Genomic DNA, 17,933 nt, shown 5'->3' with positions numbered 1-17,933 from the left:
GCAGAAGCACGGATTCATGGCAAACAGACATGAGGGAAATTTCTGGGGTAGTGATGGGGCAGTGGGAAGTCCTAGTCTAAAACTGGAATGTGAGGATGGCCACAGAACTCTTTATAATCACAGAATTTATAAATCATATTATTTACTTAAAATAAGTGTTAAGAAACATAACTTATACCTTGGATAAAGCTATTAAATAGTCAACTTAGCAACCCCAATGTCTGTCAACATTAGAGATTTTATTTTTATTTGCTGTGTAATATTCCATCACATATCAAATTGCTGTATACTTATACAATGGAATACTATATAGCAATTAAAAAAAATGAACTACAGCTACTTGCAGCGTCAAAAATGTAATACTGGGTGCCTTGGTGGCTCAGTGGTTGAGTGTGTGCCTTTGGTTCAGGTCATGATCCCGGGGTCCCAGGATGGAGTCCATGCAGGGAGCCTGCTTCTCCCTCTGCCTGTGTCTCTGCCTCTCTCTGTGTGTCTCTCATGAATAAACAAAGTCTTTAAAAAAAAAAAAAAAGGGGATCCCTGGGTGGTGCAGCGGTTTGGCGCCTGCCTTTGGCCCAGGGCGTGATCCTGGAGACCCGGGATCGAATCCCACATCGGGCTCCCGGTGCATGGAGCCTGCTTCTCCCTCTGCCTGTGTCTCTGCCTCTCTCTCTCTCTGTGACTATCATCAATAAATAAATAAAAAATCTCTAAAAAAAAAAAAAATTTTTTTTAAAAATAAAAAAATAAAAAAAATAAAAATAAATAAATAAATAAATAAAAAAAGTAGTACATTCTGCAAGGAATAAAAGCACTGAAAAAAAGACATAAAGAAACAGGTCCTATTTATATTTACATAAAGTTTTTTTTTTTTTTTAAGGCAAAGCTAGGCAAAATAGGTGAGGGCAATGAACACAGGAAGTAAAATAATAAAGGAAAGCAAGAGAATAACAAACCCATTTCCATAATAGTGGGTACCCTGGCAGGGGGAGGAGAGAAGCAACTGGAAAGGAATAACAGGCCTCAGAGATGCCGCTCTGCATCATAAGATGGGTGCTGGGTATGAAGACGCAACTACAGGGTGGGGAAGTTTTCAGCAAATGAAGTCTCCCTGCCCAGGTTCTTCAGACTCACCTTTACCCAGCAGGCCCCCTTCTGCCTTTCAGAACAGAGGCACCCTACCCTAGCCAATGAGTAACAGTCACTTCAAGGTGCTAGAGAGGATTTTTGTTGTTATTCCCTCTGAGAAGACTTACCTTTAACTGTGTACTTTAAGCATTTACCTGTGCAGGTATTCACTGTAGAACCAAATTGGGACAATGTGTTTCCTGACGTGTTCAGAAATAAAATGATCTAGGCCACAGGTGCCTTCGGGGGCATTAAAACCAAGGGGCTTTGACACGGGGGTGGACCAAATGGCTGCCCACGCAGGACCTCCCAAGAATCCCTCCAGGGTGAGGGTGGGCGGGAACATCCTGAGGCTCAGGCCCAGAGAAGAGGAGCAGCAACAGGGGCTCTGGAGTCAAACCAGCCTGGGTCACCATCCCAACTTGGCCCTTACTGACAGGGCACCCCCAGAAAGTGATTCTGTTTCATCAGCCTGCAGAGCTGGTAGGACACTGCTGACCTCACAGAGGGCCCAAGGCAACAGGTGAGGTGGCGGTACTTTTGCTCAGGTCCTGGCCTGTGAATCTGTCCGTGGGGAGTTGAGACGATCCCTTTTCCCTGAACCCTGGGGTGCAGAAGAGATCCCCCCCCTGGAGACCATGCTGGGAAGGAGCCAGCTACCTCAGCGCACTGCACTTTGGCGATGTAGCCATTGTTTTGCAGCTCCATCCAGTTGGCTTCGTAGAGCTTGGGCCCAATCAGAAAATTTAAATCGACGATTTTGTCATCCTCCCGGACTAGGGTTGCAGTCAAACCCAGCTTGCAGTGGGCCTGCACGATGGTGAGCACCCGGCGGAACATCTTGGCTGGGGAGACAATCAGGGCATTCACACCGTCACTTTTTTAAATGCTCAAGGACCACACACAGCCTTGCGACTTCACATTGGCCTGGGATGTCATGTGGGCTAACCCCCGGGTTTCTGAATCACAGGAATCTGGCTCTAGACAAGAATGACTAGGCAAGAAGGCTTAATCATCACTTTCAGATCTGTCCAAAAGAAGAAAGAAAAAGAAAACAAAAGAGAGAAATGGCTTTAGGGAAGCTCCAGGTTAGCAAACCGTAGGATCCTTCCTCACAACATCTAAGCTACCAGCAGGGGCACAAATGGCAACCTGAAACACGACCTACAACACCTAAAATACAATTGCATTCTACATGATGCAAGGCATTTGTTTGCTCTGAAACTTGTACCCAGGTTGTCAGGAAAATGGCTGGGTAACTGGGGAATCAGAGAACTGGAAAGAGCTGGATCTCCTCAGCTTCCCACCATCTTCCCAGAAACCAAGGAAAAAACAGGGAGACATAAAACCTCAGGCACCCTGACCTGCCTTGGAAATTCCCTTCTCTGTGCTTTTCCAATAAGATTCATCTGGTCAACCAGCAACCTCCTGTTTTTCTCTCTTTGGCATTATTAGAATTCTTTCTGATTTATCAAACTAAATAAACACGTAAGTGGGTATGAGACATTAATTTCAAAAACCCTTACTGTGGGTTTTCATGCGCTCATCTTTTAAAAATCCTAATACTCTGAAAGAAGTATTGACTCATGAGTGGGGCTCCTGGGTGGCTCAGTTGGTTAAGCGTCTGCCCTTGGCTCAGGTCATGAACCCAGAGTCCTGGGATCAAGCCCCAGGACTCCCTGCTTGGTGGGCTCCCTGCAAGCAGGGAGCCAAGCAGGGAGCCCGCTTCTCCTTCTCCCTCTGCCACTCCCCCCTGCTTGTGCTTTCTTGCTCTTTCTTCTCTAATAAATGCATAAAATTTTTAAAAATTAAAAAATAAAACATGTTTGAGTCATGCTTATCTTATAATACAATTAAAGGTAAGGTTAGTGATACTGCAGAAACAGACGTTAACAATTTGAGGAAAGAGGGGTTAGACTGCACCAGAACACAAGCCAAAAACGTAAGAACACAGTGAAACAGCAGAGGGCTGTCTAACCCCCAGATAAAGACCAGGTCTTCCAAGCCTAACACAATTCATACATACACTTGACAGACGGAGACCAGAAGCACAATTATGTCCGAGGACTGTGCCACTCCAAAAAAGGGTAGCCGAGACCCCAGACAAGGCTCCTCGTGTCAGAAGGGCATGGCAGCCAAGGTAATGGAGACACCAACCTAATGCGGGAGCAGCTGCGGACAGCCAAGAGATTCTATCAACCCAAGGGAAGCATGAGTCTGGACCCCACCCGGACCGTCTGCAGCCAGAAAGCCTTCCTGTGCCATCTGTCCTGCAAACAGGTCACGTCCCACTACCACATTCTGTAACAGTCATACGGCTGTCAAGAGGAAGAACTCACATACGATACAGTGCATGGCTTGACAAAATTTTACACAAGTAGGTGCTTGTGGAATCACCCAGGTCAAGATAAGTGTTCTTAGCCACTAGAAGTCTCTCCTCAGACCCTTCCTGTCCATACCAGCACTCTCCCTCAAAGGAACCATGATCGGACTTCAGTCATCCAAACTTTATATAAAAAGAATCACAATAGGGGGATCCCTGGGTGGCTCAGTGGTTTAGCACCTGCCTTTGACCCCGGGCGCAATCCTGGAGTCCCGGGATCCAGTCGCGTGTCTGGCTCCCAGCATGGAGCCTGCTTCTCCCTCCTCCTGTGTCTCTGCCTCTCTCTCTGTCTATCGTGAATAAATACATAAATAAATCTTTTTTTAAAAAATCACAATACACGTTTTGTGGGTATGGCTTGTTTCACTGTATGTTATGTCAGTTGTCATTTGACATTTGAGGGATTCTTTGTCCCTCCCACTTTATCTCCAGTCCAAGCACAGCATCTGATACTTAGTGGATTCTTAATGAATACTTGCTGAAATAATGAAATCGGCAGTGTCTTGCATGCACTAAGCACTCTATATGCAAGTCCTGCAGTTGCAAATTCCTTACTGATATAGTGACCCAACAGGAGTCTTTTTGGAAGATGTATGAAACAACACAGCAATCTTTTTACCTTTTGCGATAGGTCTCAAAGGTTTATCATTCTATCTAATTCAACATGGGAGATATTTAACAAGCAAGAAACGTACTGTGATTTATTAGAATTCCCTTCTTTAGCACTGGCTTTCTGGCCTAGTGGGCATGGCCAGGCCAAAGGGCTCATGAGACTGAACTCCGAATTCTTTAACAGCTGTTTGGTTTTACTCTCCTACCCAGTCAGAGACAAAGTGGCTCAGTGAACCAGGGAAGAAAGAGACACATACAGACACCCAGGGCAAGCATGAAATTCTGTGGGGGTACCTGTCTGCTTCCTCATTGCCACACAACCAAGCCCAGGCCTGGCTGCTGCCCTGTGGGCCCCAGGACCGAGGCTACAGAGGGACATCAGCATAAACTAAATACACACTCAAGCAGAAAGCCTCAAGTTTTCCCAAGTTTCAAACACAGCCTCCAACTAAGCCGCAATCCCAAACTCATTCACAGGATGTGATTCTCTAGGTCACCAATTTCCAATACAATCAGACCCAATATTACCCCCTGCTCCTTATTTTTTTTTTTTTTTAAGTTTTTAAAATCAAACACAGTAAAACTGACTTTTGCTGGGGAGTGGGGTGGGGTGGGGTGGGTGGGTAGGTGGGATTGGTTCTATAAATTTTAACACATGTATAGATTTGTGTCACCACCACCATAACCAGAATATGGACCAATGCATTCATTACCCCAAAACACTCCCTCATGCTCTCCCTTTACAGTCACCCCCTCCTCAACCCCTGGCACACGCTGATCTGCTCTCCATCACTACAGTTTTTAAAGGTACCATACACTCTGTAACCTTCCAGGATGGGCTGATTTCACTCAGCACATATCTCTGGAAGTTTATGTAAGGTGTTGTGCGCAGCAACCATGTGTTCCGTTTCATGGCTGAGTAGCGTTCCAGGGGAGGGACGTACCAGTTTATCTATCCGGTCACCCACTGCTGGGCATTTTGGTTGTTCCCAGGTTTTGAAGACTCTGACTAGAGCTGCTATAAACATTCAGGAACAACTTTCTGCGTGAACCTGAGTGTTCATCCTCTAGGATGGATGCCCAGGGGTGGGCCTGCTGAGTCATATGGCAATTTTCTAAGAAACTGCCCAACTTTTCCACAGTGACTGATCATTTTGCAATTCCTCTGGTGGTGTATGCCAGCTGCTCTGTCCTCTCATCAGTACTCATTATTGTCAGTATTTTTCATTGTAGCCTCTGTGATGGGTGTATAGTGGCATCTAATCTCATGATATTAATTTGCATTTCCCTCAAGACTAATGATGTGAAACATCTCTTCAAATGCTTCTTGGCATCTGTACATACATTCTCTTTGGTAAAATGTCTATTCTTGTCTTTTGCCCATTTTCTAACATCTTTGTCACTGCCAGAATGTCTAACTGGCAATCAAATGTAAGTATCTAAAGCTTACTCCTGATTAGTACTCTTCAAACCTGCTCCTTCTATGGCTTTCAACATCTCAATTGATAGCCACTCCATCCTTCCAATTACTCAAGCTAAAAACCTTACAGTCATCCTCGATTTCTCTTTCTCAGAGCCCACATCCAGCCTATCAGCTTCACCCTCACAACACATCCAGAAGTAGATGACCTTTATTCTTACTCCTGTTGGGACCCATCCAGCTGCTTCTACCCTTGCCTCCTTCAGTCTATTCTCTGCACAGCAGCCAGGGTGGTATTTTTATAGCCATGATCAGAACATGTCATTCTCTGTTCAAATCCCTCAAATGGCTTCCCTCCGGCTCCCAGTACAGGCCAAAGCCTCTCCAGTGACCTCTGAGGTCCTATGGCATCTGGCCCCCATTTTACCCTTCCTGCTCCTCGCTAACCTTGGCTGTGACTGCTCTCTCGCTCTCTCCTATGTCCGCCCTCCCACCACATGGCCACTTTCCTGCTGTCAGACCATGGCAAGTACCCTCCTACCTCAGGACAAATACCATTCCTTCAACCTAAAAGACCCCTGATTCCCACCTGGCTTGCTGTGAATTTCTCTAGTTCTCTCTAGACATCCAGGAATGCTGGAGGGACTCTCATTACACTGAAAAGAATAGATTTGAGCACCACTTTGGCCATATCTCGAATATTCTATGTGAAAATGCCTCTGATTCCATTTCATTCAGAGAAATCTCTAATTTACACTTCTTAATTTGTTAGGGCTCCCCCTTCATTTGTTTTATCAAAAAAGATTTGCCTGGAATACTACTCAGCAATAAAAGGGAAGACACTATCAATACACATTATAATATGGACACATCATCATGCGAAGTAAAGCAGGCACATATACAATATATGATTCTGTTAATAAGATATTTCCAGAAAAAACAAATCTAGAGAGACAAAAAGTACTTCAATGGTCCCTGGGGTTAGGGATCAAAGCACTTACTGTAAAGGAGTGAGGGAGAGGTTCTAAAACTGGGTCATGGGGATCCCTGGGTGGCTCAGCGGTTTAGCACCTGCCTTTGGCCCAGGGCATGATCCTGGAGTCCTGGGATTGAGTCCCACATCGGGCTCCCTTCATGGAGCCTGCTTCTGCCTCTGCCTGTGTCTCTGCTTCTCTCTCTCTCTCTCTGTATCTCTCATGAATAAATAAATAAAAATCTTTAAAAAAAAAAAAAAGTAAAACTGGGTCATGGTGATAGCTGCAGAAGTCCAGAAATTAACTAAAAATCTTGAATTGTACATTTACAATGGGTGGATTTTATTAGCAGATAGTTTATCACTATAGCTATTCTTTAAAAAAATAAGACTACTTGAAACACCTGGAGAAGTAGGATTCTTATAATACATTAAAAAGAAATACTTTGGGTTTCAAATAAAACAAACACCACTATAGCAAGGATTTCAGTGCTCCTGGCCCAGTTTTCATAGCATCACAAACCAGTGGGTTAAGGGGAAGCTGAGCTGCAACAGTAAACATGGAGGAAGGAGGGAAATACCATTTTCTGAATGACTACTCCAGACCCATAATTAAGGAAGCTGTGAAGGGATACACCTATCCACCACCTAACCTACCCTCACCCTCACCCCCACCTCTTATTTAAAAAATCTACCCACCAAGCCTTTCTAGCAAGACCAATGTACTACACAGCAGGCCTTCCCTCAACCCAACAAGGGGAAATCATTTTCTGTCTCTGCGAGGAGTGGGCGGCTCAGCTCTCCGCCTGCTCACCTGGTATGGTGTGTACTTCATCCAGGATCATGAGGCCCCACTCCTGAGTTTTGAGCCACTCCATGACACGCTCAGCTTCCCAGGACCTTTTGGTGGTGTGGCCCAGCATGGAGTAGGTGCTAATGGCAATGGAGCAGCCTATGGGCTTGTCCTTGGCATCAGAGGTGAAACGGCAGATCTGGCTGTCGTCGATGGTGGACCACATTTTGAACTGGGCTTTCCACTGTTCCACAGACACAGCAGAGTTACCCAGCACCAGACAGCGCTTTCTCACAGTGCATGCAGCTGTCACGCCAACCAGGGACTTCCCAGCACCTATGTGAAACCAAATGGCAATGATGTCCAAGGCCAGGTTGCAATGGATACAGACAGACTGGCTTCATCCACACACAAATCTGGGAAAACTCCTTGATCCTCACGACTGATGTTGAGGGGCACCTATTGCTCCAGAGCCTCTGTTTTCCCTTTTTGTAAAAAGGAGTCCTGCCCAGCTCATGCACAAACATGAGAATCAAGAGAGACAAGCACTGGGCCCTACTGTATCATTTTTCATGAATTCTGTTCAAATGCTGAAATCTCAAAACAAACCTGACATAAGAGACATTCCTATTGTTGCCATTTTGAACAAAAGCTGAGGATAACCTGCCCAAGCCATGGGGAGGTGGCACTGCTGGGGCAGATGGGCCACACAGAGGAGGACTCAGTACAAGGCAGCCTCGATGGTTGCATGGCATGCTGGACTAAGAACTCAGGAATACAGGAAAAGCAGACACTACTGGCACAGAAGCAACATTCCAGGGCTGCCAAGTTTACTATCATCCACCGTTTGAATATCAAGATAAAAGTCAAGCTCTTCCTTTAAAAACAGCAATTCGGGCAGCCCAGGTGGCTCAGTGGCTTAGCGCCACCTTCAGCCCAGGGCGTGATCCTGGAGTCCTGGGATCAATTCCCGCATTGGGCTCCCTGCATGGAGCCTGCTTCTCCCTCTGCCTGTGTGTGTGTGTCTCTCATGAATAAATAAATAAAATATTTCAGCAGTTTGGCGCCTGACTTCGGCCCAGGGAGTGATCCTGGAGTCCCTGGAGTCTGCATGGAGCCTGTGTCTCTGTATCTCATGAATAAATAAAATCTTAAAAAAAATAAAAATAAAAAATAAAAACAGCAATTCCTCCTTTACAGGGCATGTGCATCAAAATCACCCGGGTGATTAAAAAAAAAAAAACAAAAAGGAACCTGTAGGGCCCCCAGGTGAATCTGTTATGACCTCTGGCCAAGAACTCCGGCCAGGACCGGACATGACTTAGGACAAATAGTATCAGACAGGTGCCAAGGGGGCTGTACTGCCCTTTTTTTGGACATACATCCAGGAACATAGTTTCTATGCTAGGAAGTCTCCATATATACACAACTCACAAGGCTGCAAAGATTGAAACCCTAACCCCAGGATGCAAAATAGCACCTTCCCCACATCACCATCTAACCCCAAAACCTGCCCTCTTCTCCAGGGCCCAAGATCTGACACATCGCTTAGTTGATTGACCACCTGTCTCCACCACAAAAGCGCACTCCATGATGTCAGAAGGGTTGTTCTACCCACTGATGTATCTTCACTGCTGAGGTCAGAGTCCTGCACACAGCAGGCACTCAAATATTTAAGTTCTGAATCAGGGAGTCATCTGACCTTGGCTGTTCCCTGGCCAGGTATGATTTGGAGAAAAGCACACAAAAGAGAGTGAGGGGAAGCTGGCACATCGAGTTAAAGAGCCTGACCACCTTCTTCATTCGGGTGTCACTTACCACAAGGAAGGACAATGACCCCTGAACGGGCACGTCCGTTCCCAAACATCTTCCGCAAGCTCTTCTCCTGGTAAGGTCTAAGGACAGCTGTGGGTTTCAGGTCAATGTTGATATCGGGGTTAACAGAATCATTCCGGAAGTCATATTCTGCCAACAGAGGATACTCCAAGTGGATGCAACGTTTCTGGAGTTCCTCAATCATTTCCTAAGGAGTGAGCATGAAAGAGGTTTTATGATCTTAGGTCCAAAGGATGCTTATAAACTGTACATAATCTTGGACGCCTGGGTAGCTCAGCAACTAAGCATCTACCTTAGGCTCAGGGAGTGATCCCAGGTCAGGGGATCGAGTCCCACATTGGGCTCCTTGTGAGGAGCCTGCTTTTCCGTCTTTCTACGTCTCTGCCTCTCTCTGTCTCTCATGAATGAATGAATGAATGAATGAATAAATAAATAAATAAATAAATAAATATTTTTAAAATAAATAAATAAAAATCAAATGTACATAAATCCAAGAGGCCACTTCCTACATTTTCCTAGGAACTCGTGCAGACTGCCCCACCAGCCTAAGGAACAGGACACGCAGATCTAAATCCATTAGGATGAACGACGCTATAGTCCACAGACACCAAAAAGGAGAAAGCAATACAGGACAGACGGGAACCCCTTCCTTGCACACAGATTGCAGAGTTCATGCAGGGCTGGGCCAGCTTAGGCAGGGGTACCTTCACTAACCTGCTTGACTTCAAAAGATACTGTCTGGGTCTCTTCCTCTTCTTCTTCATCCTTGTCCATTTGTTCATAAAAGTCAAACAGGTCTGTGGGGATGTCAGATTTACCCTGTGGGTCTGTCACCCGGGAAGTAGAAGGCCCACCACTGCCTTCAGCAGTCTTAGCAATCTGTAATAGAAAGTTAGGACCTAGATCTCTGTATGAACCCTCCTGCTACCAGGCAAGCGCCAAAGTTGTTAAGGGGAACTGCAGTTGTAAGAAGATCATGGGGTCCCAAGGTTGCAAGTGCTAAACTAATCACCCCTAAGAGAACTGACATTCCAAATGCTCCCACCCCCAAGGGTGACCCAGGAGCCCACATACAGCAGACTTGCTCATGAAGGTCTCTGTGATGAGCTCGGTAGCCTCCCCCTCAGAGTTCCGCAGGCGGCATTCCCGGATCACTGGATCCTGTAGAAGATGCTGGATGACATCAGGGTGGGAGCTTTCAACAAAGTACCTGCAAGAGGGAAGGAAGGAGGTGACTACTAACCAGCATACATTTCCAGAAGGTTCTGTTGCTCATCTGATCAGATGGTCTGGAAATAGTGGCTTTGTGCCTCTCTCCACTCTAGACTCTCCCACACCCTTAGCCAAATCTGAGCTATGAGCTACTGGCCAAGATATAACAAAATGAGGGTGTGAGCAAAGCCCTGCTTTAAAGTCAAATAAGGACAGGTCTGAGCCCCAGCTCTACTGCTAGAGGGGAGCACAGTGGTGAGTGAACGAATTCCTGGTTTTGGTCACTTTGCTTTGCTTATTCTTTTTATCCTCTTACTCAGGGGAGCAGGTGCTAGTGCAGACAAACGGTCCACAGAGTTAGCTCCTTGCCACCCAGTCTGCACAGGGTGGAAGTGCTGGGCGTGGGGGGGGGTCGGGGGGGTTGCTGTCACAGAACCCTTTACCTGTTGTGCTTCAGGACCAGCTTGACTTTTCCATAGCTGACAGTACACAACTGAAAGGAGCAACATCAAACAGGCACAATTAGCAATACATCACTCACTTGGGATACATTCATCACTGGGCAGGTCTTACTACTTACTACTGAAGCAAAGAGTTCATTTTACTTTAGGAAAGCCCAGTGTGAATCCTAAAGAGAGCAGGTCTGCCTCAATTGAGCTTTTCCTTATTAATCTCTACTTTTGAGAGTAAAACCTTGCTCTTGCCTGGCTCTTTCTGATGCATGATGCCTTGATTTTTTTTTTTTTTTTTTAAGATTTTTATTTGACATAGAGAGGGCAAGCAGGAGAAGCAGCGGGCAGAGGAAGAGGGAGAAGCAGGCTCCCCACGAAGCAGGGAGCCCGATGTGGTGCTTGATCCAAGGACCCTGGGATCATGACCTGAGCCGAAGGCAGTTGCTTAACCATCTGACACTTAACCAATGTGCCCCACATGCCTTAATTTACAAAATGCTACGTAAAATCTTTATTTTCCTTTCCCTTTTCTTCTCCATTCCCACAGGCCCCATCCTAATCCAGTGGTTCATCCAGTGGCACCAGCATTACTACAGTTCCCAGCATGAAGCTGGCAGAGTTAAGTGTTCAGTAACTGCTGCATAAATTAAATGCAAAGCCTCCTGGCCTCCCCACCAATGTTCCTATTTCCCTAACTGGAATGTAAGCTTCTTGACAGAAGAGAATACAGCTAAAATCTTCCTGGTTCCCAACAATCTTTAGGATGGAATGCAGCAGAAGTTGTGTGGTAGCCATAGAAACTGACCTCTCAAGACGCTTGGGTGGCTCAGTGGCTGAGTGTCAGCCTTTGGCCCAGGGCATGATCCCGGGGTTCAGGGATCAAGTCCTGCATCGGGCTCCCTGCAGAGAGCCCGCTTCTCCCTCTGCCCATGTCTGCGCCTCTCTCTCTCATGAATAAATAAACTCTTAAAAAAAAAAAGAAAGAAGGAGAAAGGAAGGAAAGGAAAGGAAAGGAAAGGAAAGGGGAAAGAAAAGAAAGAAAGAAAAAAGAAAAGAAAAGAAAAGAAGAAAAAGAAAGGAAGGAAAGAAAGGAAGGAAGAAAGGAAAGGAAGAAAGGAAAGGAAAGGAAAGGAAAGGAAAGGAAAGGAGAAAGAAAGAAAGAAAGAAAGAAAGAAAGAAAGAAAGAAAGAAAGAGAAAAGAAAAAGAAAGAAGAAAGAAAAGAAAGAAAGAAAGAAGAAAAGAGAAAGAAGAAAGAAAGAAAAGAAAAGAAAAGAAAAGAGAAAAGGAAAGAAAAGAAAAGAAAAGAAAAGAAAAGAAAAGAAAAAAAAAGAAAAGAAAAGAAAAGAAAAGTCTCAGATCTCAGGCTGCCCCTGCTGCTTCCCTTCCGGATCGACTACTGCATTGTATCTATACTCCTGCAGGCAGCTCACAGCCAACACTGAGCACAGCTAGTGTGCTGATGCAGGGTTCTTCCCAGCAAGGTGCAAGCCCTTCTCCCTGGGTACCCTCCCCACAGCACAAGAGAAGATTCTCACCAGGGCTCCTGTCAGCTTCTCTGAGTTTGGATACATTAGTGTGCCGGATGCCTGTGGCACTTGCCTGCCACTCTAGGTTTGGGGGTCTGAATCCAACTCCCTTTAGATCAGCCAAGGGCAACAAAAGTCCCTGTCTATCTCTTCTGAATGGCATTCGCCCATCTCTCAGGACAAACCCAAGCGTGTTCAACTGCTCTTCATATGGAACCTTATGCACTTCAACATTTGGAAGTTCTTTTCCACATTCCCAAACAGAAACTGTTAGCCATTGATCCCATATAGGCATTCAGCCTGAGATAGTCTACCAGTTATAATTAGTCTACTCAGTTGCCATACAGAACACCATAGACTGGGTGATTTAACAACAGAAACATTTCTAGAAGTCCGTGATCAAGTTGCCAGTGATTAGTTTCTAGTTAAAGCTCTCTTCCTGGCTACCCTTTCACCACGTGCTCACATGACCTCTTCCTTGTGCACAAAGAGAAACAGACCACATGAGCTTTCTGGCTAACTCTTCTTAAAAGGATGCTCATCCTACTGGATCAGGGCCCCACTCTTATGACCTCATTTAACCTTAATTACGTCCTCATTCCAAATACAGTTGTGTCAGGGGTCACAGCTTCAGCATCTGAATTTTGGAGGGGACACAATTCAGTCCAAAACACCATCCACTTTTGGTTGCATTCCCAAATAGTCCTGGCCAGAAGGGCTGAATTAGTATCCCAAGTGTGTTAGTATCCACTGTATTGGAGCAGCTCATGGGAAGGGTGGCCTCAGCAAGCATACCAAGCTGGATCCAGAAGAGGAGCAGCTGGGGTAATCAGTTAGGTGTGCTGACCACATGGCATTTTCACACCTGCCATAGGCTGACAACGTGTAGCATCTGTGCCCACTATTACTGCATTAACAAGGAAGGCAAAAGAGCTGGCCTTAGCCCCCACTTGCCTTAATAAACTGAATAATTCCATCAGGGACACCCGTCTTGCTGAGCTTCCTGAGGTACTCAGTGATGTCACTAGTTTGCAACCCAACACTGACAGCTGCATACAGGGAGTAGGCCGTTAATTTGTATTCATGCACATGGGTTGGTCGGCACACTGGTTCTGCAATCGCCACCAGGAAGTCTTGAGCATATTTGTAAACTGGAGAGAAGGCTTCCAAGAAGATGTGGCCATCAGGAGCCTAAGAAACACCAAATGGACACAAGAGGCAAAGAAATTAATGAGTTGTAGAGACTATTAGACTCTTTCCCAGAGCACTATTCAGAAAGGACAAGCTGCCCCAGAAGTGATCTTAAACACCAGGGATGTTTGTGTAAGCACTGCTTCAGCCAACTGTGAAACCTGTTACTTTAACCAGAAACAAGAAATGCAGAGACTAGAACAGGTTTCCAAAGTCAGGAGCTGCTTCCTCGTTTTCTTCGCAGGGAAAGCCCACCAGATGGGCTACCCTCAATGTACCTTCTGGCCAGGTTTCAAAAGAATGTAGAGTGTTAATTACTTCAAGTTGAGCAAAAGTGGTACCTAGCAAATACAAAGTTTCTATTAACTTTTTAAATGGGGAATTAAAAAATTACATAATAAACGGCATTTATCCGGTGAATAAAAAAGTATTTCCACGCATGCGGTCTAGGTGGAAGGAAGAGGAGTAAGAGGAATGAATGGCTGGGGATGAACGGGCCCAAGTCCAGCCAGCACGTGCTGCCCCACCTGCTCATTCCTACCGCGGGCCCCCCACACAGTATGCAAGAAACTCTCTCCCAAGCAGCTCTGCGGAGCAGTAGCCGCATTTGTTTTGGGCCCACAGCCTCTCAGTCCTGCCCTCGCTGAGGCATGCTCACCACCCAGAGAGGCCTCGAGCCGTGGTCGTCCTTCAGGGGCATCTGCAGCCTGTAGTCCTTGGCTCCGTATTCATCCACTTTGGTGCCGGACTCATCCACCTGCTTCCCGGCCGCCGAGGGCACCGCCTCCTGGGACTCGTTCCCGGGGACGTCGTCTTCATCTTCTTCTTCATCCTCGTAGTGCCGCTTCTTGGACTTCTTCTTATCTGCAGACACGGACACAGAAGTGAGCCCGACAGAAACCTGGCAGCAACCACATTCCGCCGACGCCACGCCCTGCTAGCCCGGGGCCCGCTGCGTGCCGCGGCGTCCTCCCGCGGCGTCCTCCCGCCGCGAGGCCTCCCACCCGGCGCGACCTGGGGTCCGGATCGCCCCGCCCCGCCCCGCGGCCGGTCGCGGCAGCGTGCACAGGCCGCGAGATGCGGCGGGGTGGGCGGCCGCGGAGAAGCCGGGCCGCGACGCCACCGGCCGACGGGGACGGCCCCCACGGCGCCCGCACCACGTCTCACCGCGGTCTCTCTTGCCCATGGCAGCGGTAGCGGCACACGGCCTGCGCCGCCGGATCCTGGCGGCGGCCGCTCTCAGGGCTCTCACTTCCGCTGCGCACCGGAAGCCCTTTTGGCAGGCGCGCAGGAAGTCCCGCCTCCGGGCTCGGGGTCCGGGCGAGCGCGAGCGAGCTCTCCGCTGAGGTTCCTTCTGAGTGTTCGGCTTCGGGCCCCTCCCCCACCCGTTCTTTCCTCTGGTCGTTGAAATATCTGTTGAGCATCATCAGTATGAGCGTGCAGGCGCTGTCTTTAGCTGCTGGGGTAGGACTGAGCAAAGTGGAGCCCCTGGCCTCCCGGAACTCGAGTTCTGAGAGAGATGGGGGCGATGAACAGTTGCAGCGTGAGGAGCTCCAGGAGGAGCGAAGCCGGCCCAGAGTGGCAGGGCCGGTCCAGGCGGGGAGCCCCCGCAGTGCCTCTCTCAGGTGGCGTGATTCAAGCAGAGGTTCTGATAAAGGGAGCCAGTGTCCTCCGCAAATCCCCAGGGAGGAGCTGTGTGAGCCTAGGACTGGACCTCACGGGCTGGGCGTCCGATGGGAAGAAGCTGAGGGAGCTTGTGGCTGCGAGGAGCAGGGGGCGAGACCCAGCGCCCAGCACCAAGCATGCAGGTTGGTGGTTCTCAAAGTGGGGTCCCCTGGTTGCATCAACATGGAACAGAAACGTTCAAACTGAGGAGAGAGGCACAAAAGCAAAGTGTCCAGCCCTACCCCAAAACTCTAGAGGCACAACAGCCTTGACCTCCACTCGATACTGATGGCCAGGTTTGAGAACCACTGATGTAGAGCCTTGTAGGCCATGCACAAAACTCTGGGCTTCATTACAAAATAGAAAACTGCTGGAGACTTTTGAGCAGAGAAAATCTGATTCACTATTAAAAAGCCCACAGTAGCTGCTGTGTCAAGGATAGCCTCTACAAGGCCAAGGGTAGCGATGGTGGCTCTCTAGTGGAGAAAGGCCGGCTTTATGAGGGTGGTAGGGATAAAGATGATGAACAGTGGTTCCAGCCTGAATGTATTTTTTAGATAGAGTGGGAATTGCTGACTGGGTTTGGAAAGTGAGAGACAGGAGTAAAGGATAACTAAGATTTTTGGCTTCAGCAACTGAAAAAATGATGTACCTTAAAGAAGGCACAGGTTTGAAGGGTGGTTTGGGACATACTGAACTGGAGTGGCTGCATTAGTCTACCAAGTCCCAGAATAAAATGCCACAGACTGTATGACAAACAATAGAAATTTATTCTCCTATAATTCTGGAGGATGGAAGTCCCAGATCTAAGTCCTGCTCTCTTCCTGTATTGCAGATTACCGACTTCTTGCTTTCTTGTGTGTCTTCACTGTAGGGATAAGGGAAGCATAACCCCTCCAATAAATGGTTTTGAAGAAACTGGATAACCACATGCAGAAGAATGAAATCGGACCCCTATATTACACTACTCACAAGAACTCTGGTGTCTCTTCCTTTTCACATAAGGACACCAGCCTTTTCAGATTAGGGTCCCACCCTTGTGACTTCATTAAAATTTTATCACTTCCTTACAGGTTCTGCCTCCAGATAAAATGTCAAGACGGGGGCCACCTGGGTGACTTAGTGGTTGAGCATCTGCCTTAGGCTCAGGGTGTGATCCTGGGGTCCTGAGATCGAGTCCTGCATTGGGCTCCCCATAGGGAGCTTTTTTCTCCCTCTGCCTGTGTCTCTGCCTCTTTATCTGTGTCTCTCATGAGTAAATAAATAAAATCTTTTTTAAAAAAATGTCAAGATGGCAGTTGGATAGAAGTCTGAAGTTCAGGGACCTAGAAATATAAGTTTGGGAGTTGTCAACATATCTGTGGTACTGAAGCTATGGTACTGGTGGAGGCTGCCTAGGGAATGGGTGTAGGTAAGGAAAAGTCTGGGGAACGCTTCACAGTGCAGAGGCTGGAAGGTAGGAAACTGGGGCAACACAAGTCAACAGTCAGTGAGAGAGGGAAATGAAGAGACCTGGAAGTCCTGCTTCCATTTCATGGCATTTCAAGGTAGAGGAAGTGGTCAGCTGTATTAGATGCTGCTGATCAACTGAGCAAATTGAAGACTGAGATTCAGCCACAGAGTTTGCAGTGTAGAGATCAGTTCTCAGCTAAATGGCTTTCAGTAAATTGATGGGTTTTTTTTTTTTTTTTGGTTCCTGCTCTAAATGAATTTCACTCAAGAAGTGGAGAAACCGTACCTTTAAAACTGGACTTTCACTTTGCTTTTTTCCATCTGATTAAAGTACTACATGCCACGTAAAAATCTTGGAAAACAGAGAAAAGCATTGTGGAGGCTATTTAAATCACAATGCCACACCTAGCTATTTAGATTTTGGTTTATTTTCTTCCAGGCTTTTTTTTTTTTCTGTGAATAGGTGTTTGTACACCAAGAAGATATTACTTGGACATATGATTTTACATCCTCCTAACTTTAGCTTTTTTCACCCTTGATTAGAATGAATGTTTAACGACTTTAATTTTTGATGGTATCACAATATCATGACTTATAGCCAAACCCTAATTTGGGGGCATTGGAATAATTATAATTTATCCAATTATATAAATAGTTCTGTGATGAATATCATCAAATATAAACCTTTAACTATACCTTGGGTTATTTTCCCAAGACAAGTTCTGAGAAGTGGAAATACTGGGTTAAACATAGGACCTTTTTTAAAGCTCTTACTGACACATCTGTTCATTTTAGTGAAGGAGGTTATGAGGAAGGATGGCTAATCTAACATTTTCATAATTAAGAAAATATTTTGTGAACTAGTATTTGACAAGAATACTCCGTGGGGAAAGCATAACCCCTCCAATAAATGGTTTTGGAGAAACTGGATAACCACATGCAGAAGAATGAAATCGGACCCCTATATTACACTACTCACAAAAAAACTCTAAATGGGTTAAAGACTTAAATGTAAGATCTGAAACCATATAAAACTAAAAACAAAAAAAAGACATAGGGGAAAAACTCGTCGACATTTGGCAACAATTTTTTGGATGTGATACCAAAAGCACAAGCAACAAAGGCAAAAATAAATAAATGGGACTACAATAAACTAAAAAGTTTCTGCATAGCAAAAGAAATAAAATGAAAAGGGAACTTATGAAATGAGAGGAAATATTTTCAAGCTATATATCTGATAAGGGGTTAATATCCCCAAATAGATTTTAAAAACTCAATAGCATAAGAAT

At 46.3% G+C, this 17,933-nt stretch overlaps 1 protein-coding gene and 1 long non-coding RNA gene across 5 annotated transcripts in view; one reads left to right on the top strand and one right to left on the bottom strand.

The window, feature by feature from the left end:
• ERCC3 (ERCC excision repair 3, TFIIH core complex helicase subunit) overlaps nucleotides 1-14,845 on the bottom strand; it is a 33,040-nt gene extending 18,195 nt beyond the window's left edge. For all 4 annotated transcript variants that reach the window (XM_072788761.1, XM_072788759.1, XM_072788760.1 and 1 more), the window contains exons 1-9: nucleotides 14,695-14,845; nucleotides 14,186-14,391; nucleotides 13,291-13,527; nucleotides 10,801-10,850; nucleotides 10,220-10,355; nucleotides 9,860-10,024; nucleotides 9,128-9,332; nucleotides 7,331-7,645; nucleotides 1,789-1,973 (exon numbers count right to left, since the gene is read on the bottom strand). In XM_072788761.1, coding sequence (XP_072644862.1) covers nucleotides 1,789-1,973; nucleotides 7,331-7,645; nucleotides 9,128-9,332; nucleotides 9,860-10,024; nucleotides 10,220-10,355; nucleotides 10,801-10,850; nucleotides 13,291-13,527; nucleotides 14,186-14,391; nucleotides 14,695-14,713 — 1,518 coding nt within the window. In that variant the 5' untranslated portion in view covers nucleotides 14,714-14,845. The remainder of the gene's footprint in view (nucleotides 1-1,788; nucleotides 1,974-7,330; nucleotides 7,646-9,127; nucleotides 9,333-9,859; nucleotides 10,025-10,219; nucleotides 10,356-10,800; nucleotides 10,851-13,290; nucleotides 13,528-14,185; nucleotides 14,392-14,694) is intronic.
• LOC140611825 (uncharacterized) lies at nucleotides 14,705-16,264 on the top strand. Its single transcript, XR_012013073.1, has 2 exons — nucleotides 14,705-15,335; nucleotides 16,067-16,264. It is a non-coding gene; the product is annotated as an uncharacterized lncRNA (long non-coding RNA).
• Nucleotides 16,265-17,933: the final 1,669 nt, after the last annotated feature.

This window comes from Canis lupus, chromosome 20 (genome assembly GCF_048164855.1).
Source record: "Canis lupus baileyi chromosome 20, mCanLup2.hap1, whole genome shotgun sequence".
Taxonomy (NCBI): Eukaryota; Metazoa; Chordata; class Mammalia; order Carnivora; family Canidae; genus Canis; species Canis lupus.
This window is presented reverse-complemented; position numbering and strand designations above follow the sequence as displayed.